The sequence below is a fragment of the Rhamphochromis sp. 'chilingali' genome (assembly GCF_963969265.1).
Source record: "Rhamphochromis sp. 'chilingali' genome assembly, chromosome: 13".
NCBI lineage: Eukaryota > Metazoa > Chordata > Actinopteri > Cichliformes > Cichlidae > Rhamphochromis > Rhamphochromis sp. 'chilingali'.
Genome location: NC_137940.1, coordinates 31,258,743 through 31,283,414, shown reverse-complemented (window position 1 = coordinate 31,283,414; position 24,672 = coordinate 31,258,743). Strand labels below are relative to the sequence as shown.

The window sequence follows — 24,672 nt, the reverse complement described above, 5'->3', positions numbered from 1 at the left end:
GATATTGCAAATGCAAGTTTGCTCATCACTAATGACTGTCGCTAACGCTGTATACAGCCTCCATTCATGCCTAAGCTGTCTGCAAAATATTTTAAAGCTGGAGAGTGAAAAGGCAGGAGAAAAGGGCAGCATGAGTGTCTGCCTCTGATACTGACACCTTAAACAGATTACACATTTTCAGTATTGCCTATTAGGACAAAACACCAGGACTTTGGCTGCTGACTCCTGAAGAGAGACTCATTTTTGATAACAGAGTGAATGATTTCCCCTCAAAAATACCTCACTGTACAATAAACTGACATCCTGGCAGAGCACAACAAAAACATCAGGTCCTCCTCTCACCTTTGTCATATAAGAGATTACAATTTTCAGCATGTCCAGATTACTCAAACACTGAAAACATGCAGCCCGTGGTGCTGAGTGGTTTTCAGCCTGCCAGTTATCAGTTGAAAGATGGGCTTCACAATGTCTTTGTATCCGCTTCCTATCTGCTCGGCCATGAAGGCAATAACCGTAATGTATGGCTAAGGGAAAACAGAGCTAATCATCAATGACTGCAAGATATATAGCATATACAGTGGAACCTTGTTTATTACCCTCTCTTCTCCTGTCGTTGAATCCATCGGCTATACAGACAGCTACTGGACTGGAGAGCTTCTTCAATGTTAATTTGATTCATTCTTGTTTTCCATAATAATTGGGGGCAATGGGTCAGTGTGATGAATTTGCTTGTTACACGACACAGGAGGTAGCACGTCGGTGGCTGCTGTACAGTTTGTCTGTCTAGTCGTTTTTTTGTTTTGTTTTTTCCATCATGTGAATCAGGGGTCTCATAGTTATTAGCTATTTTCAGAAAATATCCAGTTCTTACATAATAGATTTGATTCTGAGGACCTGCTTATGCTTCAAATCAGCTTCCGATTTGATTTTAAAACGAAAGTTAAGAGTGTTATGAGTGGCATTTTCATTTTTAGATCAAAGTCATTTCCTAAAAATCATGATTGTTTAGATAGTATTCCTGCTGGAACAATCCAATCTTTTTGCAAATATCAGAGTGCTTTGTTATGTCCCACTTAATCAGCCTGTTTTTCTTTCTGTCTTAATTCTCCAGTAATGTTTTTTTTTACTTCCTTTTCATTTTACACGCTTTATTTCCATTTCCCAGTTCTCAAATTATCTCCACAATATGGAAATGTTCAGACATTCATCCACGAGCAATGAATTTTAAGGTAGATCCAATTTTTTTAGTCTTATAAATATACATTTATGTATTGCTTTTTTGTTGGTAACAGCACACCTGTACAGTATATCTGCACTTTCATCCAGTGCCTTCGCAGCATACAGGTTTACAAAAAAAATAAAAATAAAATGAATTGCTACCCTTGTAGAAGATTTTCAAATGAAAGCATCAGAGTGTGTGTGTGTGTACCTACATCAACATGTCTTGTGTTTCTACCCCCCATAGAAACTCTGTGCCTCCACCTCTGTGTGTCATTGTGTTGATGAGCGCTGATTGCAGATTGTTATGGTGTTTGCACCTCTCATCTATCTGGCCCATGCTGAGTATTTGGCCAGGCCTGATTGTGTTGATGGTGACACCGGCATCTTGTCCTCGGGTGGGAAGGCCCAATAGTGGTCCAGACATAATGAAGGAGATGTAATCAACCAATGTCACACACAAAAAGTCAAGTGAAAGAAAACTGTTTCTGTGTTCTACCTTCCCGACTGTGCTCTCTGTTGATGGAAATCACACAGTCGTGGTTGTTGATGTCGGGGCTTGCTTTTTTAGCAAACGCTTTATGCTGGGCGAAATAGAAAATTTGAGGGTTTTTCTTGTTCTTCACAACAAAGGTGACTTGGAGATAAAGGAATTTGCATTAAATTAAGTCTGTATATTCTCTCTGTTTTGTACGTTCTCAGTGGAGAAATGGGTGTTTCTACCTACAACATACTTTTAATCAATGGCAACAAAAAGAAAGAAGCAAGTGTTTGGCACTTGGTTGTTCAAGAGATCCTTTCTCTCTTTGTGCACTTTGTCCTCTCTCTGTGCTTTGTTATTTGTTTTGGTGTTCTAATCTCTGGCAAGTCAATAATATTCTTTGTTGTCTGAAATTGTGTGTCGGGAACAAAAAGGCCTCCTCCTTTTGTTGAAAGTACCTGTCTGTGACTTTTCACTCTCTCTCAGACTCCCAGATAAAGTAATCATTAGATGTTGTTTTCTGCCTGCAATTACTTTCAGTTACAATGGGTCAAACACTAGGAAAGCAAAAAGGGTCGAGAGAAGACAAGGCTAGATGGATTACAGGCGAGGAACTGTATAGGTCCCACAAGTGCTGATAAATACGTATGTGGCTCAGAGACTCACCGTTGTCAGGAATGTCTCCGTAAATGCATCAAAAGTAATTAGTCTAGAGTATATATGGACAACCTTGCTCCCTTCTTATCTGCATCACATTGTCTCCTTTACAAAAAAGGCCATTCATTACATCTGGCACTATTTGTTTTAAGAAGTAAAAAGGGGCAACTATTACTCTGCCACTTCTTATATCTGGCTTTGTATCGTTTGCAACAGAGAATTGCCCTAAATAATGTATTTCAGTGGAAAAATCCACACTGAGCTTGTCACACAAGTAAAAGTTCTCAGGGGTTCTAATGCCTGTTGAGGATGACCAAACAAGGCAGGTGCTAATCCCAACGTGTGTTTTAACATAATACCATAAATCCATGTTAAAATTAATTCCAAAGAGGCCCCTACAAACTGTTTACCTCAGCATAGCTTTTTTTTACACGACAGAAGTAGCTGGATTGGAGAGCCTCTTCAGAGTTAATTTGGACAAACTCTCAAGTTCAAACACGTCATTTTTCTACTGCCACAAAGGAATGCTTTAATTACTTCTACAGCCATCCCTTTGGCTGCAAGGACAGTCTGTTTATCAGTTCATGAAATAATGATGTATCAGCCCTATTTCCAAAACATGGGCTTTTGGGGGGGCCAAAGTAATCAATCAGTGGTCAAACTTGCCAGAGAAAACCCTCGGCATGTCCCACATATAAAATATTTAAACTTTTGGGCCAACTAACATGTGAGGAGGACATTAAGAATCAAGACTTTGTGATAGCAAGTAATTCAAACCACAGTCCAACGTGTTAATTACTAACCTCATGTTGTGGATGGGCTAATCTTGAGCTCTACATTTTCCTTGTACTCATGCGTTTGTATTAGCATAATCATAGCACTGTAGCTAGCCACCACATGGCAGGTTATTATGCGTCAGGTAGCTCGACTTCATTAACACTCTAAACCTCAGTGCTACTTAGCCTTCTGTCTTTTCTATGCCCAAAGCTATTGCACTGCTGTGTGTTTGTTTTTTTTCAGAAATACTTCAGTCACATTGTGATATGTCATCTTTAGAGGGAAACTAGCAAGCTAACTTCTTGCTAAACTCTAGCTCCGCTAAACGTTCTTTATTCTCTTTGTGATGGATCCCTGTAAAAAACACGTTATTGTAATATTTGGATCGTTTTATTGGTCAAAATATTTTCACCATTTTGGTGCATGAATTTTGGAAATCAAAATTTTTAGTGTAGAAAATGCTTAACAATGTCATCTTCATCAGGGATTTTAATGTATCTCCTCCTGATAAAAGTAGAAAAAAATCAAACAGCATTTGAAGCTTACAAAGTTCATTTTCAGACTGATTCAGATAAATGTTGGCCCTTTCCAGTGAAGTCACAGATGTTGTCATATCATTTCCATCTCTTCAGAAATCCGTCTCAGCTTAAAGCTTTTGAGTACAACAGGAGTTCACACATCAGTAGACATCATCAAACTATAAGACGAGCATCAAAAATGTAAGCCCTGAGAAAGGAAGGAGGATGTTGAAATGCCGTCTTGTTTTTGTGATGCTGTGAAAATTAGACAGTTGTCTCTCCTTCAAATGACGATTGCCAGAGCTGCGATGAAAGTAATGGCATCCCTCTTTTCAGTGCAACACCAAGGGGTTTTAATAGCGCTATTATTATTAATGACCATCCATTTGCTTATCCAGATTGTACATTTGGAGTGGGCATAAGGCCGAGTGAAGTGATAAAGTCTTAGTAATTACAAACCCAATTATTTCTACTGAGATTCTATTTGTTTGAAATAATCTTTCATATTCTTCTATTTCTGTGTGTTGGTCTCCCTCCAGAGACAAGACACGTGCTTGTACAGAGTGTATCTTGTTTCTTTTCTTTTCCCAGTTTCTTTCTCATTTCCTATCTAACAAACAAGAACATATAATGTATAATAACACTCAGTCTGCACTCTTGATAACTGTGTTACCTGGTTTGATAACTTTTGATAAAAGTCGCAGACTTCATTTTAAAAGGCTCTTGCATCTTTTGGCACTGTTATTCCTGTTGGTGTCAAATTGACTGAAGCTGTTGTAACTCTACATAAATGCAGATGAAAAATGAAATGTCAGTGAGGTTAAATTAGTATCAGCAAATCCATAGCTACAGGGGCATTTTTTGACTATAAATATAACACTGGCAATATCTTTTACACGTTTAGGATGGAATCGTATTCAACTCTATTATATGGAAGGGCAGAGATGTTGAAAATGGAGAAAACTGCAACTGTGCAGCAAGACAGACAGATCCTAAACACATGGTGCAAATTAATATGTTCTTATATACTTTGAAATTTTTGCTCCTGAAAGTGTGACCTTAAGCTTTTTTTTTCTGAAATATCTGAAAATTGTGGCCAGGTAGTGATTTGTGCTTTTAAAAGCAATAAAATATTAGTGGAAGACTGTGAGCCCGGGGGCTGTTTTGTGCATCATGGGAATTTAAAAGCTTAGCTTAAAGGTGTGGTATAAATGAACCAAGAATATAGATGGGTTGGATAACAATTTAACAGTTTTTTTGAGGATTTATGTATATTTGATAAAAAGCACAACAACACGGCACAGCAGCTTGTTGAAAATAAGATCCTCAGTCAATGCAGTACAGGCCTGGAGTGTGAAATAGTGCTATGAGCATCCATACATCACCATCTAATAATCAGATTGTTTGAGGTGGAGAAAGATGTGTTTATATTAAATAATTTTTATGAATGTTTCTACATTAATAAAGTTTTGTACTATAAATAACTTCTATAGTCTTTCTGTTAAAAATAATTTTACTAAATGACACATGCATTAATTCAAAAATATATAATATGGCTTTCATTTGAGAGTAAATGTGTTTGATGCATAGATGCATGCAAGTTTCTTGCAAAAGATTTGCAAAGACTGAACCAATTAACTCTGTAGGATGAGTCACGGGCCTAGTCCACCTTCTTGATGGCTGTTGGAAGAATTTAATGTCCTAGATGCATGCAATTATCCTTTTAATTAGCAATAATGAGTTTGTGCATGCTGAAATAATGACTTGAATCGTGATATGTGTGCAGACCTTAATGTGAAGCTCATCAAGATGTAACAAGCTTTGTCGGTAAATATCATCAACTGTCATGTTAAATATCTCATGCTATTGTACTGAAAAGGCCCAATAAGCTGCTTAAATTGATCCTAGCTATGTATGTGTGTGTCCATTTGTGTTTCTGCCTGTTAGAACATGCATGTTCTGATGAAGTTTATGGTCATGAAAAAAAATTAAGTGAATCTGAATGCAATCCGAAGCACTAAGCCCTCATCAACTTAAATGGCATCCTGTGTCACCAGCTGTAGTGCGTGAGTGTAAGTTCAAGAGGGCTGCCTGAATTCTTCTAGGCTCTTGGATTGCAGAGTGGGCGACAGGCAGTTGTGAAATTACCAATTTATTTGAGTTTGCCAAACAACATCATTAAGCAAAAAAATGAAAGTAATGATTAACGAATAAGCACACTCTGACTGGTCAGCTGGTCCAGTGAAAATAACTAATGCTGGTTACGTGCCAACAGAAAGGATTTGCCCACAGTAATTTAAGAGTTAGCAGAAGCTGTTCTATTCATTACATAAAAATGGCAAAATGTGAGTTGGCTGCTCATTTTTTATGAGAGCATATGCCAAACTAGCCGTTAGCCAAGCATTATGTGGTATGAACTGACATAGAAAAGTGATGTGGGAATAGCCTGGATGGCTAAGAGAACATGAATTTGTTTCCTGGGATAAGATTAAAACTACACTTAAAGGAAGATTATTATCAGCGTGTCACCTGAACCCCAGATGACTAGAATAATATAAAATGTCTTTTAACAGAGGCTGTAAAAAACAAGATGACCATCTGTATGCTATAACACAGTTAGACACTTTGTTATGTCTGCCTCCAAAATGGGTTTATGCAGCTTTTAATTGCTTTTGTTGGTGTACTGGACCAAGCAGAGTGAAAAACATCTTCATGTGATATCAGTGCTGATGTTATTTTTTTCAGCTAAAAAAAACATAAATTACACAACTTAAAAGTCTGAGCAAACATAGTATACCTCACAAAGTTGTGTAAAGTTATTGGACCAAGTTGTAAAATGCTGCACACATTCCAGGCATTGTCTTCAACCCCATTATATTTTTAATTAAAAGATTGCAAGTACTCCCATTAGTGAGAGGCATTTGCATTATATCAACCCCACCTGGTTTAAAGTCAAATTGCGGGATGTTATTTGTTCTATATTTTCATTCAGCACCCAGAAAAACATTTTGGGAATGGTTTACACACCATCCAGCATCCTCACACCTTTCTCTTACACTTGTTCAATATTTATACAAGCTGTAAATGTTTGACCACACCAAATGGAAGGTCAGCTGAAGGTGAATGCAGCAGTTTTCGATCTGTGGCTGGCCACAGGATGTGTTGATGTTGCAGAACAAGAATGCTGAAAGGTACGGCTGGTATGCATATTCCCGAAAGTGTGACACACTGTCTAAAAATGCAGAATAGATCACCTAGACCATCAAACAGGCCATAAAGCAAACAGTATTTAATTTGGGAAGGAAACAATTATTTACAGTAATTGCTTTTATTAAATGTTAAATTAACAGAATAAACAGTTATCAGAGTTATTTTTCAAACGCATGCTACTCAGTAAAAATAAATCATCTTAAACGAGAACACTACGTCTGATCTCACTTCTATTACAACTCATTGTTTGCTATTATCCCCACTTGTCTGCCATTCAAATTTCCTTGAAGGGAATGTAGAAAAGTATGTTCACAGCATCAGGGGATCTGTGGCATCAGTGATGTGTGATTTCTCCCAAAAGCTCCGTGGGGTACAATTGTTCCCCCTGAATACAAAAGACAGCGGCATCACAAGCAGGCTGCGGCATACCTCTAGCTGACGAAGGCAGCAAGAGCTGTCAGCGACATCACTCATACCGTGTGCCCACCCTCCCGAACCCGCCGCCGCCGCCTATCCAAACTACCCCACCGGAATAGAAAATAGTACGAGCCCATGTCGTTGAGAGAGGCGGGTCGGTAAATATTTCATATAAAATTTGTAGGCATTGAAGGCTGTTGACATAGAAATGCGATGAGTTCAGTCTGTCTAAAGTCATAGAGGGAAAACGTACCTTTCATTTGTAAAAGCGTCACCTTTAAATAGAATCTGAGGAGGAAGGAAAAATATTGAGGACAAGGCAACATTTTCTGTGTGTCTGGGTGGGTAATAGGGCATTTATGCTAATTACATTACCTAATCAAAAACATCAGCAACCTAAAAAGGCATTACCAACAGGAGAAAACACTTGGAGAAAGATTGAATCAGCGCACGGCCGAGACTTGGCTTGGCCCCATTGTCCTAGCTCAGAGAATGAGAAAGCAGCATCCATTTTTCCCTTAATTAAGTTAGTGACCCTTTGAAAGGTGACACATTTACCGCCCAGGGGATTTATACACTCCCGCTTCACGGCTTCAGTTCAATATGGAGAGGACAGATTTGACTCCACGTGGATACTTCAAATATATCCTTACAATTTATACCAGGTGATTCATTTTCAGTAGCTACTCTTATAATTAAAGTTGACGTCGTGGTATTCAGTGTAGGGTAGCAACGATATACAAAGCATGTTCGCCGTGCCGTTACGCAGCAATCAAGACAATTCGTATTACTACTAGACGGTAATCACGATATTCATTTTCATTCATAAAAAGCCATAAAACAATAAACAAGGTGATAGGAAGATGTCTGGGAAAGAGACTCACATAGACTATGTAGAATTGCGTGTGGAAGAAATAGTCTTTCCAGCGTACTAGGGTCTAAGACGCCTTAATTATTTAAAGCATTCTTACTTATGCAAATACACTAAATAATTTCTGCATGACAGCTTGAAGCTGAGGCCTAGAGGAGAGATGTGATGTCTGAATGAGGACCCCTCTTGCCTTTGCATGGCCTAGGAACCATAACACTGCAGGCTTCTGGTTGCCTTGGTGCATACTGTTTTACATTCTAATTATCTGGCATGACAGACTTTATTGCAGAGGCTCAATGCTGAGGTCTCATCCCAGACTCATTCCACATGTGATGTCAGTTCTGGGATAATAAGATGAGATAGTCTGAGTGCTTAGCCTTGCCCATTTTGCCTCTTCATTGAGTTTTCAGATTTTTTGTTTTTTTCCCCCTAATTTTTCCAAGCGTGCAGCCTAATTCTTGGCCCAACGAGCATGAATTTTACCTGAATAAGATTCTGGAATGATTCGTATCTTTTTCACAGCTTATTTGACCAGATTTATTTTGGATTCTAAAAGATCAAAGGAGTCTAAGGAGTGGCACATTGACAGTGATTAAAATAAACAGTATTTTGTTAAGATGTTCATTAAAAATTGAATACAGTAAAGCCAATCCAAGACACAAACAGCAAGACATTTTTTTCTAACTAATTAAGCTACAGGGAATTCAGTGCATATTGTAGGTAAACAGACAGAGTCATGGGAATACCAATGGAAATTAAATGCTCTGCTGGTGTTTTTCTCATTACAAGATGAAATGAAACATTTATCACTGACTTTCATTTCACTAAAAGGCTGACATTTTCTGGGTCAACCATTGATAAGTGGACAACTTTCTTTTATTTGCATTATGATTCACGAGTTCATTCAGCCCTTTTACATCACCACAGTAAAATTGTTGTTTTCCAGTTCTCTGTATGTTCTGACCTGTTGTTTTAACTTTGTTTTGTTTTTTTCCCCTTCTTTCTTTGTCTGCTTTTTTACAGCCATCGAGGTAAACCTGCAGAAAGCCTTGGCTGAGGCCTCTGAGACCTGTACCCAGGAGTGTCTAATACTAGGCCACTCTGACAGCTGCTGGATGCCCCCAGCCCTGGCCCAGTTCCAGGGTCCTGGCAGCAACAGCCCCATCTCCACCCCTACCACTACTGCCATCACTGCTGCCCTCCCCTCTTTTGGTTTCCAGCAGAGCTGTGCCCGGGGAATAAAAGCTAACATGGGCAGCATGGGGGTCATGGATGGCCGCCATACGTTGGGCAGGTCTGTGCCCAAAAAAGATGAACTGGACAAAGGGATCAATCGTCCACAGTTCTACAACACCCTGGATAGACACTGCAGTAAGAAGGAGGACCCCATCAAGGTCATTCCCCTGGCAAGCTTCTCCTCTCCCGGGCAGCAGACTGGTGGGGGCGGCAGCTCTTTCTTACATGAGAACCAGTTGTAATAGTAAAACACGGATCTTCATTGGCTTAGCATACACGTGACTCCATCCAAAGATGGCCTACAACTATTAGATTAGTATGTATGCGTATTTGTGGGGTATGCATAATTGGAATAACTTGACCAGCTCAATGACCAGCTCAAGCTCAGTTTCACTAATTAAGATATCTGAGAATGGATTGGAGATAATTATGATGATGTTAAAAAAAGAAATCATGTGAAACCAGTCTGACAAGCGAGGAAGGAGCAAGCAAGTCTTAACATAGAAGACACATGTATAATAAATAAATGGTTATATGCCAAAGTAGATCCATCACAAAAAAAGGATAATCTTGCTTTCTGTTTGGTGAAGTTTGCTTAGCGATAAAAAAGGCCAGTGTACACCTTCAGCTCCTTGGGTTTAGTTTTGTGTAAGTGCATTCCAAAAGACAATTTCCCTGCACAGAAGCAAAAGCAAATGCAGTACTTTGTGTTATGTGAGCTAAATTGGGCTAAATGCTAATTACAAACTCTTGAGTGGATGGTTTTTTTTTTTTTTTCTGTTGATGTTCTAGTGAAGTATTGCTTTGTAAAGCACATGGCACAAACCTTTTTGGTGGAGGAATATGTTTCTTTTGTCTTGTCTGGACATGTTTTAGAAGACTATTTTGGTCAAGGGGCTTCAGAAGGATAAAAAATGTCTACAAAGCATAACTGGGCCAATAGTAGACAGTGCTGCATCTTCGTCTTTTGCATTCTTTTGCATTCTACAATTCTACAATTCTACATTCTCACCCTGGACCAATGCATAAAAAAACCCACAAACACAAAGCGTTGCACATACACATACGTTTTTTGTTTTGTTTTTTTCATATGTGGTGATTGCTCTATGCCTGCCAACTCTATTAAGAAAATGTTCACACTTAGCATTGTCGCAGTAGCTTAGCCTTGAAAGGAGCAGACAGATGCGCTTTGGAAATGTCGTCTCTGTTTTCTTCCTTTTTGTTTCTATTTCTCTCATTTTGCTGCTGAGAAACATTCAAATGGTAACAGCTCTGGAGCCAATTATGAAATTCTCAGTCTAATTACTTTGATGTGTGATCTCTGTAGTGACCCTCATTGTGGTTTGGAGGTTTGGATTAAATCTATTGCTTTTCCTAAAACATGCTCTACGTGTGCAGACGAAGTGTAAAGGTGACAATAACACAGCAAAAGCAGCTTAACACTTCCTTTATTCCCACTGTATTTTAACACCTGTGTTCCTGCTATTAATTACTACTCTGTTTTCATTTCACTAAGTTACACTGCAAAGTTTCTATTATCAGTTTTTACAATGTGTTGACACTGGAATAATAGACCAGGGAGCAAAAATTTCTTCAGGGCTTTGAGTCTAGCTGAATTATTGATGTTAATGTTATTTTGGCAGTTATCATAAGAATAGGCATCGGTACTATTTGAAAGGCCCTCCCTGCAGGCTGTCGCTCACAAGGTTCGATAAACACACTACATCACTGCCGGTGTGTGCAAATTGTACTGATGATAATAACTACTTCAGACTAACTTCCTGCTGTAACAGATTGGGTGCAGTATAATCTATTGCTACAGCAATAAGTGACTTTGCTGATATCCATTTTTCTTGCCTGTAACATCCAAGCCAGGTGTCTACATCATCAGGTATATGATTCATGTGATTAATTTTGTAGTACCACCTTGCAAATTGGGAACAGGCCTAAATCTATAATGCAACACGGTATTCTCAAGGGAGGGTGCAAGGCAAATTGTGTTAGTATGCTATTAGTTGCCACACCTATTCTCTCAGATCAGAGCTCTTATCCTTATAAAGGGGATTTATCAGAGACTTTGTGAAACGATCACTTAAAGGAACGGCGTCAAGGACTAAAAATAAAAAAAGAAGGGGCAATTCAATTTCACCTTAGTCAATTATGAAAATGAATCAAATTCAAAAGTTAAATCCTCCTATAAACATACACTGATGGAAATTGCCCTGTTTGGGAATCCAATTTCGACCTATTTACTAATACTTTCATTTTCTTTTCTCTATCATTTTCATTTCATATGATTCCACTGGTGTTGGTGTAGGAGTGCGGAAGGGGGGGCGGGCATCACACAATGATATGAACAATGCATTTTTAATCAAAAGGAGCACATATCAAAAGGAACATACATCATGATGTCACTGAAAATTGGAATTTTATCTCTGCCAAATACAGATCCAGCACTTCATATCTGCCATCACAACGTCTAATCCAAAACCTGTCTCAAAATCATTAAAAGTCTTTTCAAGTTCTGTCTACAGCTATGTGAAGGGTAAAAAAAAATTCTTAGTAACATTTTTCCAAAATAAGAATTAGGTTTTTAAGAAATGTACCCATTAATTAATTCAATCAGTATAGGTAATGTCAGCTTGTTTCTAAATATGGTAATCTGTACTGTTCTCATATCATGAAAAGAGTGTATCTAAGAGAACATGTATGAGTTAACACACTATTACACTATAATAAAAATGTGATTGTTTAAAATACACTGCCCAGTCACACATGCAACGTGAGCACAATACTAACTGTACCCTGTGTTTTGACTTACTCTGCCTACATAACTCCTATGTACTGTAATATTGCAGCAGATCCATTAAAGACTACATGAAATACTACTTTTAGAGGGAATACTATAGCAACTGCATGAATGTACACCAGCAGGATGTTGCTTTTTGCAAAAATATGATTTTCTTTTATTATTGTTGTGTGCCCGCATTCATTTTGTTATATCTTATGTCCTCTCACGGGTCAAAGTGGTGTTTTATTTATTTTCAGAACAAAGTGCATACCATATGAATGTCCTGTTTTTTTTTTTAAGTAAGTACTCTCTCTGTGTCAAAAATTTTCATCCGTTAAAAAACATCAAATGGAAAGACTAAATGTCGACTTTGCATGATTCTGCTCTCACTATTACTTTTGAGTTTTTTAAATTTCTTACGCCCTAGCAATAGATGTAGAGACGACGCTATACATAAAGATGAGGATTCCTTTTTATTTTAAGACTATTTCTATTCGAAATGTGTTTCATGATTAACATGTCAAGCTGTGTCATAAACTGCATGAACTGTTTGAACTTCCACAAGGCCTTTTGACACTTGACTACGTGGTTCATGCATCAGTCATTAGAATTGATGTCAGTATTGATGTTTACTGCTTTACACGTTTGTCTGTCTTATGGAACAAACCAATGTTACACCGTGTACATGGTCAATCCTTGTGACGTGTGCACAAATCTATCTATACATCTATACTGTCAGGTAAACCGGAATTTAAGCTGTACATAGCAGTACCCCTAAGAACTAGTAATAAGGGTCACAAACTGGAAAGACACACATGGTAAATACTAAAGCCTACTTCAATTCTATAAATCACTTTGTTCATAAAAACTGCAAAAGGGAAAAAAGTGAGAACTGAGGAGATGACAATCTCAGTTGTAATGTAAATTGATACATAATATCAATGAGGGTGTGTTTGAAAGTGTTAACAAGTGATGTTGTATGTGTGTAAATGAGAGAGCGTGTATTTCCTTGCATGTATGCGTGGGTGGGTGTGTATACTGGCATGTACATTGCCAGAGTATTTTATGTACACTAATGTATCTTGTAAAAAACTATATCAAAATACGATATAAGACTTAAGTATATGCTTGTAAATTAGTCATCAGTGAGTCAGGTCAAGTTTGCGTTGAGAGAAGGCTTCAGTGCTTGCCAGCGAATCTGTATTTCTTAGTTAAAGCTATACAGTCTGTGTTGTTATGCCTTTGTAAGATATCCCACATAAATCTATGAAAAAAATTAACTTACATGGTGAAATGATTTTTCCTGTCATTGAATTTTACTTGAGCCATTAAATATTGAGTCCTTGAAGAATTAATGGATCATGTTTGTCCTTCACTGTTAATTATTGTTTGATAAGGTTTTCTAAGAGCAGTGGTGTATCAGCGAAGCAACGTGAGAGCATACTGTCATCATATTCCAATTATGACAAATACAAGCTAATGATAGACGATCGATCAAATGGGAAGTGACATGTCACCTTTTTTTTTCACTTCTGCAAATTAGCACTTCTGAGGAAATAATGTAAAGAGTTCACACCTCAGCATGCTGTCTGAGAAGCTGATTCACCTAAATTTAAACTGCACTGTCAAGGTGTCGCCTAAAAAAGCAAAATCACCTAAATTTCAATGCAACAAGACTGCCTAATTCACAGACAAACAGACAGAGAGACTTTGAAACCAGTGGAAACAATTCCAATAGTTCAACTGCTGTTGATCACTTGCAATTCAGCAGTTCAGACTGTACCAAGTGGCAGAATAAGACCCAGTGCAACTGTCGGATTGTATCTTTTATTTGTTTTTTATCTAATTTCTAATTTTTGATTTCAATTTAGTTTAAGTTAGTTTGTGGTTTTCGGTAAGTTTTAAATAGTTTTGTTGTTTTTTACTTTGATATTATAAAGGGTTGTCAGCGGCAAATTTTAAGAAGATTAGAATAAGCATTGTAACAATAATACATGCATAATTTGTGAGTGACTCAGAAAGATCTAGACACAAAATTTGAAGAATTTCTCTATCCATCAATCTATAACAGAAGAGAATTCTGACTTTAATCTCAGAATTCTGAGAAAACCTCTTTTTTTTCTTCTTTTCCAGAATTCTGAGAAAAAAGTCAGAATTCTGAGATTAAAGTAAAAAAAATCGTTTTTCTCAGAATTCTGAGAAAAAATAATTCTGATGAAAAAAGTCAGCATTCTGAGAAAAATTCTGCTGAAAGTCAGAATTTCTCAGAATTCTGACTTTTTTCATCAGAATTATTTTTTCTCAGAATTCTGAGAAAAAAGTCAACATTCTGAGAAAAAATAATTTTTTGAGTTTTTTCTCAGAATGTTGAGTTTTTTCTTAGAATTCAGACTTTTTTCTCAGAATTCTGGAAAAGAAGAAAAAAAAAGACATGCCCAGTTTTTGTTTTTGTTTTTTCCCCAGTGGCCCTTCCATAATCTATCTTGTTAATCAGTTGTTGAACAATATCTTGACAACGACCATAGGACACAGGAAAATGTGTCTAAGTTGCAATCCCATCGCATCTATTTAAGACTGTATTTCCACCAGGCATGCATTGCACCCCATGACACATAAAATACTGTTTGTATGGTTTTTTTTAAACAAAGTTTGCTGAAACTGCATATAGAAGATGAAGAAAACAGTAAATAAGACAGCAGAAAAAAACTCCTATTTCCAAATAGTCCTCTGGTGAAACACCAAAGTATGATTTGAAACCATTTGAAGACAACAACAGGACTGTGTCGTGAACACACGAGTAGTTAATTTAGGTTTAGGATAAGTGAATAAAATGTATTATTGTTGTTGTTGTTGTTGCTTTTAATACAACTTTACCGGGTGTATTTGTCTTCCATGCATCTGACCGTCCCTGTCATCCATCAGCCAAGTACTCATCTCTCAATCTATCCATCCATGAGAACTTTGATGCCTCAAAGGCAAACTGTAAAACAGCCTCAACAATCCCCTTGGGCTATGAATTCTACCTGAGGCCCTTCTGGCTTAATGCTTTATCCACTATACTTTCATGAATACACAAGACCTCAGAGGGGGAACCTCAGGCATACAGTACACTATTGATGCTCACAACAACAGGACATGACAGGATCTCTTGGCACTGACTCCTAACTTGTGTGACACAAAGAGTCATGTCATGTAGCTTGTAAGACTTCAAAAGCCTTTCTGGACTGTGTCATCTCGTAGCATCTTCAGCATATGCTCAGTCCCCAATCTCCTTAAGAGAGCTGGCTTTGACCTGCCCCATTAGTTTTCCATGGTAATTGGTTAATAATGAGACAGTGAAAGTCCCAAGGATGTCTGCACTGTCAAAACACATACCCAACTACACAAATCTGCATTTCCAGTAATTACTGCATATTTGAACAGAAAGAACTTTGTGATCCTTACAGTGACTTGAATGCTTGCCATGCACACACACATACACACACACATACACCCCACACCCTCATTCCCATCTGCTAACAAGCACCAACTTATTGTAAGCCTACTTAGTTCTCAAGGTGTCATCTGTTGAAGTGTCAGGAGAACATATAGAGATTGTCAAACAGTACACTCATTTCAAATTGTAATTAAACTGGCCATCAGGTACCTAGAGGCTGTTTAGTCAACAGCAGGGTACTAATTACTATAAGATGACCTTTGGAATAATATCTGGTGAATTATTCATAGTTGAGAAAATTGCTTCGGAGACATGCCAACGACATCCAAGGGGCGTCTGAGTGTACACATACTCAAAGATTTCAGGATGGCTATAAAAATAAGGTCACTAGCTGGATAAAACAAGAACTTTTTCCTCCGTGAAAAAGAGGTGTCTGGAATAAAAGTATAAGGACAAAATCCAACTTTTGAAAAGAGAAATGTTGGAGAGAGAATCCACTGGCTTATGTAAAGGTAATGAAAAGGATTTTGAAGAGAAAAGATGTCTGTCTTGGGACGCCTTAAGAATATTAACAGCAACAACAACAAAAGCAGTGTGCTTAAAAACAGAAAAACAACTTTCTATATTATTTGTTATTTTCTACCTATGATGATCTCCAGCAGAGACATAAGGTAATTAATTTAAGTGAAAGAAATCAACACTTGTACATTTAAATTAAGAAAAAAAATTAGAGACAAAAAGCAAAGCACTGTTAACATATTTCAACAGATGCATCTGCCTACGTGACAAAACCATTAAAAGCATCTCTATCATGCTGGAAATGTTTCTGTGAAGTATTCTGCACTGAGCAGATAGAGGTCTAAGATAGTTTCTTCCCCATCTCTGTTTAACCTTTAGGGACACTTTGCTGAAATTACTGCTAGGATCTCATACAGAACCCTTCACTTTATTTCTAGGTGGCATAAGTAGATAGCTCTGAATCTACAGTAAATGATTAGACATCTGTGGACTCTTTCTTTTCTCCTGTAACAGGGAAAAAAGAAATGAATTGTCTTTTCACATGGCTAGTTCATTTTTACAGTCTCTCTATTAGTAAAGCAGAAAAAGTCACCCATGAGCACCATGACACTTTTCCTAACTTTATGGGGAAGTTCTCTGAATATCTGAATTCAATATGATCTCAGTCGACTATTTGTGCGATGCTTTGAAAGAAGGTCAGAAACATGACTCTTTATCACCATCGCAGAGGATTCAAATTAGCCAAAATTTGTGGTAATTGGTAGTAATTAACAAGGACCTTGTTCTCTTGGACATTGGAGAGCTGCCGCGATGCCAGATCCCACCCTCTCCACCTGCCATTAGAGAGCAATTACTGATAGGAATCAGTACACATTAACGCAAGATAAAATGTGTGCAGCTGCTTGTGTGTCTTTATTTAAAATACTTGGCTCAAAAAACTTGGTCACATCTGAGAACCCACTGTCATGAGATCTAGCATTCGCATAGTTTTACAAGTTAATCCACCTATAACAATTTATTAGGAATGTACCAAAATTTGACATTTATTATTAATATTTGATATTTATTTATTCATTCATTTATTACATGTCACCCAGACTGTGCAAAATAATTTCTTTGACATCCATAGCTATATTACAAATAATACCTATAGGCCTATATTCTTCTCATAAAGATACCCTTTCCACGTAAAAAGAAATTACATCGACAACAGATAACCAACAATATTCTCACACGTAACCTGCAAAAACATATTTGTAGAGCCTTCCTTTGAAGACCACAAACAATTGCACTTTTTGATGCACGTATCAGCATCAGTCCACAATTTAACCCAAACAACAGAAATACATCTTTGTTTAATCTCTTTTTAGTTCTTTTTATTAAGTTAAAATACAAAAATCTGTCAAATGACTTACTTACGCTCCTGTACTGAGAAAAATCCTAAATAACTTCAATTTAGTGTTAAACATTATTTGCATTGTTTTAAAATAAACCAAATCATTAAAGTTCTTTATATGGGAGCTTGGAGACAGTGGCTCAGGGTGATCATAATAACCAGCCTTGTTAATGACCCGTGATATAAATACTGGATTTATTATTGTTTTAAAAGTCAATCCCCCCAATTCCACACAGTAAGAAAAATAAGAAAGTATAAGTGAACAATAAATTATATGGAAGGCATTATAATCCACTACATACTTAATTCTAACGTACTGTGGCCTCTTCTTCCTTGGTGCAGCATAGCTTAAATGAATGACTTTTTTCAGTGCCTGGTACTCTGTTTATTTCTGCAGAGAAACACTTTATCTGAACCCGGTATGCTTAGCATGTTATAGGGTTACCATTTAAGTTTACCCACTCGACATGCTAATATTTCCTAGTGAAGCACAAACTGCAGCTGCTGATGATAGGAATGTCATTTGTTGTGTAAGTATTTAGCAATGCGCCTACTGAGTTATATAAAATTCTGACCCCCTCGTAGGAGAGACGGGAATAAACGGAGGATTATTAGAATCAAAAGTCATCAGAGATCCAGGGACAAATGTGTTAAACTCTGGCTGTACAAATATAATGGAAAGACTTGTGAAAAGGTTTGAGGTTTTTAGTTTGGAGTAAAGCGTTTCAGATCATGCAGACCACACAGCGAATACATCCACAGCTTGACTAAGCTTTTAAACTTAGTTTAAAAAAAAAATAAAAATGATTGTGTTTTTTTTCCCTTAAATTGATTAATAACATCTGTCACTAGCGCTGCTTTTCTCAGGGTTGTGGCACCTAGCAGAAAAAAGATGTTTGAAGGGTTGGCTCGCCTGATAAGTAATGAAAAGAAACGAAGTTCACACTGTGCCCCTTTCGCAGTGAGGAAGTACTTTAGTGAAACTGCTTTTACTGCGAGTTCTTTGTGCGCATCTAAAGACAGTATCACAGCCTGACAAGCCTGTTCGTGTTCCGCACACATGCAGCTTTCCTGCAGTTAAGGCAGCAAGTCCCTGAAGCTCTTCCTCCATGGAGTTTATTGTCAGGGTCTATCCGATGGTAGGATGCCTCTCCCTCCTCTTTGAAATCCGGAAGATCAAACAAAACAACAATGTTAACGCAGGGTGTGTTTGAGGTTTGAATATATAATCAGTTTCCAGGGATAGATGTTTTATTTGTTGTTGCATTGCTACTGTATTACTAAACTGATAGTGAAAGCATTAATAGATTGTTATGTCTCTTTACTTTGTGTTGTATCTATCCATCTATCTATGTATCCTACCATGACATGTAATGGACTTAAAAAAATAAAAATACTACAGTGGGCTTGTGAAAACAGATTGCAGTAACACTAAATGTGTGTGGTATGTCGTAATTAGGGCCAAATATGCAAAAGCAATGATACAGTTTGTCCTTCCAAAACAGTATTATACTTGGCAATCAACCTTTACTTTCAAAAACATCTTTGGCACAATGGCAAGTGAAAGCATGGCGGGATGAAAAGAAAGAAGCAACAAGGAAAATCAATATAGCAATTATGCGTGCAGATAATGGACACCAGGGTGTTATTTCGAGAACCCAAAAAGGAGAAGTGACATAAAGCCGATTCGAATAGTGCAAACAATTCATTTTCTCAGATCTGGTGCTTCTGGCATATATTTAGTGTCACCTGACTGCAAAAACGCAAGTTGTATTTTTTGTTGTTTTGCCATGGCTGAAATCTAATCACTAGGTTGTTCTTTATGTTTGTTCACAATCACCAGCCTCTGTTAAAACTCAGTTTCCCATTATTCTTTTACTGGTTACGAAAAGCCTAAAAACACAAGCAGCAAACCTGGTGATTAGATAATTGAGATTTTCGACAAAACAGTCACTCACACATGACATGCAAAGAGAGATTGGCATAGGGCAAGCGTAAAAGGAAGGACAGGGAAACCAGATAAACGCACACATTTATACACCTCCGCCACTCCATGCTTTTACCTGCTCGAAAGAGGTCACCTCCAGCTCTGTCAAGCTTTGCAGGTGGGTCAGAGATCTGGATTTGATAACTGGAGGGAGTTTAGAGAGCAGACATTTGACAAGCATGACAATGCTCTGACAGCCCTCATTGCGCAATGATTAATGACTGACATCCTTGTCGCCTGTCTCATACAGAATGCAAATGCAGCACTGTGAGAAAATTAGCCTAATATGTCCTATAATTGGATGCAGGATGTATCACATGAAGCAAGAACAGGGCAGCTTCTTCTTCTTTTCTTTTTTTTTTTGCTCCTGAAACAAGGCTTTATTATTGAGAACACTACAAAGTAGGTGAGAGAGATGCTGCAGGATGATCGAAAATGACCGCCAGCAAATCCTTCTCATTTGTAGCAATTCATTGACATAGCAGTTAGTCCAGGGATGAGCAGATGCAATGTTTTGGATCTAGGCTTGAGAAGTCAAGCCTGGCTCTCTCATTTCATGCATTTAATTCCCCCTGGCTGTTTGGTCAGAATTTTGCCTAGTTACAGCAAATTTATAGATTGTAACATATACTATAAATCTGTGGTGTGCAGTGATTTTTACATAAAGGCAGACAGAGACGATTTGCTACATTTAAGAATTTAACAAGGCAAACTGTATCAGATCAAAGCACACCCTTTGTGCCGCTTGTCTGCGCTTTACATGGACGTCCTTCCTGGCTGAAGAATTGTAAAATTTTATTTCTGCAAATTACCAAAACTTATTTACTATTAGGTGACAATAGCAAATGCTGAAGGAATTTATTTGTTTTTATTATATTTATTTATCTGCTTATTTTAGCAGTAGAAGTAGTAAAACTTTAAGTATATAGTTCGACTATATTAGTGGGAAATTGTGCATGATGTATCAAAAGTCAAAATACGCACGTTTGTAGTGGTTGTGCTGTGAGGATGACAAATTTCTTGATTTTTAAGTATAATAAAATATGTTAATGACATCAAATCAGCTGAATTAAAAGGCTTGAGCAGTGTGTGACAGGCCTCTAGCCTGATGTACAAAAGGATTATTTTTAAAACAAAAACATGCTAGATGTTGTCCTTGAAAACTGGAAATCTAAGGCATTTTCAAAATATTCTTTGTATGTAATGGCGAGCTAGTTACCCACCACAGGCTAAATTCAACCCATGAAATCAATTAGCCAAAGAACTTGGTGAGCGCTGAAGAAGAAATACTTTGAAAGCATTCCTTGTATTTTGCTTTATTGTTAGTCCAGTGTTACAGTAACTTATTAACATTCTAATTTTTTTCATCAGTTCAGTTTATTTATATAGTGCCATTTCACAACAACAGTCACCTTAAAGCACTTTAAATTGAAAGATCAAGACCATACAGTATTCAAAAGAAACACCAACAATCACACAACCCCCTATGAGCAAGAACTCAGTGACAGTGGCAAAGAAAAACTCCCTTTTAACAGGAAGAAGCTTCCTTTAGAACCAGGGTGAGCCCAGGGCATCCATCTGCTGTGACCAACTGGGGGTCAGGGGAAAGAGGAGCAGGGAAAGAGAGACAGGACGAAAAACACATTGTGGGAGAAGAGCCAGAGTTTAATAATTACTAATTATTAAAAGGAGTAGTGGTGTATAAGAGAGGGATTTTAAATTCAATTCTCTATTTAACAGAGAGCTAGTGAAGAGAAGCTAATATGTGAGAAACAGGGAAATATGGGAGTTTTTTTTTCTAGTCCCTGTCACATCAAAAAAAAATCCACTGACATTTGATTGGAAGAATCATCTGTAATATTGAGATATTCAAAGCTGCTACTGAATGAAAAACATAGTCTTACAGAAAACGGGATAGTCACAAAATCTGTTAAATCATCTTAACAGCCTCAATTCTTTTCCTTTTTTTCACACGCGCACATACATCAGTATTCTGCAATGAATACAATTTCTTTTCAATTCTTTAAAAACTCAGGAAATAGTATCCATTAATTTGCTTTGATGGTTTACAATCTGGTGGAACAAAAAACTGGAAAGGCAGAAGATGATGGTGGTGGTGTAAGTTAATTATTGTTCACTCATGCCCCAGTCACATGGCCCTAGATGTTTTCGGTGACCACCTAACAACCACCAGTCAGAGTATACATATTTTTTACTAGTGGCTGGTGGTTGCTGGAGACAAATGTTAATTCTGCGACAGGTTAATGAGTGGATGAGTAATGAGTGAGTGGATCTTTCATGCAAACAGTGGGAAAACTGCTGCATGGCAATTTGCTAGCAACCAAAGCAAGGAGGGTTTTTTTTCTTCTATGCAGCATTCTTTCTGAGACAGCAACAGCCAGCAACCTCCAACATGAAATAAAGGCTTTTCCTATCAGTTGCCAGAGGGTTGGTATTTAACTGAAAATCTATAAAAAAAAAAAAAAAAGAGTTTGATTAAGAGATTAACAGTGAGTGTGTGCATATGTGTGAATGTGCTTGTATAAATAACAAGGTTCATTAACTTATATAAACTAATACAATCACACATAAAGTCCAGGGTTCTTCAGTAAAGCTGATTCATTCCGACTTTGCCTCATACCACCTTAGTGCCTTTCTCAAGATTTGTCCTGAGTTACTTAAAAATTAGTGGTATGTGTTCAAAGTTACAATAAAAAACAACTTTAATTATCCACATTAAATTAACAATATTGTGGCAGATGTTAATTTCAAATGAAACTCTCCCTGTAATTTGGAAGATCAGAATTAGACATTAAATTGCAATCTGTGGTACCACGTTTTTACTTTATATGAAGGTGAAAACAAAGGTTACTGTACTCTTTTATTAACACTGTTGATTTTGTAGTTTACTTCTTCTTTACTTCAATTGTGCTGTTTAGTGTTCATATTTCTGGAGAGATACCAAATCAGCATAATGGCACAATATGACTCACCTATGCTAACAAACAAAGCGAAAACCACTCACTCATTTAGAGATGGGCGGACACATATTGGTTAACTCCATTTTTGTAAATTCCTAAAATGCAGTATAAAAACTGTATATTCTTACCTAAATAAATAAATAGCATATATTAACATTATTTTGCAATCAAGCCATTTCAAAACAAAAATCGTTCTTTTTTAAAATATCGTTATAATCTTACTGATGTTTTGAAGGAAATTCAGAGCAGTTGCAACGCTGAGGACAGAACCAAGTGAACCGTACTCACACCACATAAAACTAAAAATGCCAAAAGTATTAGCATTTTTGTAAAGGCCTGACATTGAGTAGGTGCTCTAGGTGCTCCTTTCCAACAGCTGGCTTCAGAGTTTAATGAATATGCATATCGATGAGTTTTGTCATTGAGTGTTTTGACGGGAAGTGCAAGTTCACTCTCCCTACTGAGGGTCACTGAGCTGTGATGCAGAGGCTTCAGACAAAAGAAAGTTCACTTCAAATAAAATGTGACTATTCAGAAAGCTATACAGTAATCCCCTTGTTGAATGCTTTACATCAAGTGAGAAAGTGCTTTAATATAAGAACTGAATCAAAAGCACAGCTACAGTACACTTTTCAGTCACTGCCAATCAAGTGCCACAGACACAAATCAAACCTGACATCAAAGGACGTTATTTTATACTAGAGATGGCACGATACCACTTGTTTATGTCCAATACCGATACCGATATCATAAAATTGGATATCTGCCGATACAGATATGAATTCGATATTGTGTGTTTTTTAATCAATAAAAATGTTTTTTTAATATCTTGCTGCTTTTTGTATAAGTTCATACTCAAGTTACAAAAAAACAAACACTAAAGCTATTCTGTTATACCTGTATGCAAAAAATACACTGCACCCAAAACATTTCATAGTTCAGCAATACTGATCAATCTAATAAACTTAAACCTACCTACTCCATCCTTCTTATTCTGGTATTTTAAAGAGTAAGCAACCTAACCAATAGGGCTCTAAAACTCCCAGCAAAAAAAAAAAAAAAATAGGGAACCACCCCCCACCCTTCACCTCATGATGCTTAATCGACGTAATCAACTTTCATTTGATACAGTGTGAAAAAAAATGCACAGAACTCAATTATTTTTCAAGAATAATTAAATAGCTTCAGCATCTTTCTTCAACAGAATTGCAGGAGGCACAGATGGAAAAAGTAGTATAGCTTACTAGGGTATATTAGACTTAATAGTTACTATATACAGTAATGGACTTCTATACATTTTACATCAGATTAAAACTTTGAGCGTAAGATTCGGATAATTATTTATTAAAAGCTCGACATTTTAAATGAGAATAAGAAAGAAAAGTCTGTCTTTGTGCCCCCCCCTTTTCCCTGTTAATGCCCAACCAGACTACCAACAGGTCTTGCACGCCACAGCCGCTCTATCACGTGACGCATACTGCTCCGACGTGCTAAGGTTATGAGGCGAGTTACAGCGTGTGAGGTGCTTTTTTGATATTTAAGGGATCAGATTACATTTTTTATTTCTCTCCAAATCCGATCCAGTAATTTAGGTCAGTATCGGACTGATACCAATATGTAATATCGGATCGGTCCATCTCCATTTTATACACAAGGTATTTTATGTTCAAAACAGAAAATCTAGCATTAATGTTTTGACAGTCATATTTTAAAAAGATTCTCAACATATTTTCATCATTGAAGTCAGCATTAATAATATTCTGAATGGATTATTGACATAAGACAATTAAGGACACCAAACAATGCCAAAAAGGTAACAATAGACAGAACACCATCGCTGCGACCTTCAATCATAATCTCTCTTTGATCGTTTTGTTTGCAATTACAGAACAAACTATGAAAACCGCTCGAATAAGGGGGGAAATAATTGTCACGCTGCGACCTGATAATGCTACGACCCCTCTTCTGACAGGAAATTTATTGGAAAAAAAAAAGAAGCTGCTTTTGAAGACAAGAACAATTAAAAAGACTAAGAAAAAAACAGATATGTACTGTAATGAGCTGGAAACTCCTCTATATGTGATTCCTAAAATCAGGCAAAAATGAATTTCTCTTGTGAAGCTCCTCATTATCCTGATTGTATAATAGATATAATCAAGCAACAGTGTCCAATTAGT

General features: G+C 37.2%; 1 protein-coding gene across 1 annotated transcript in view; it reads left to right on the top strand.

Annotated features, from left to right (window-relative positions):
• pcdh11 (protocadherin 11) overlaps window positions 1-10,138 on the top strand; it is a 139,132-nt gene extending 128,994 nt beyond the window's left edge. Inside the window, exon 7 of the mRNA XM_080900967.1 lies at window positions 9,173-10,138. Coding sequence (XP_080757093.1) covers window positions 9,173-9,627 — 455 coding nt within the window. The 3' untranslated portion in view covers window positions 9,628-10,138. The remainder of the gene's footprint in view (window positions 1-9,172) is intronic.
• The last annotated feature ends 14,534 nt before the right edge of the window (window positions 10,139-24,672 follow it).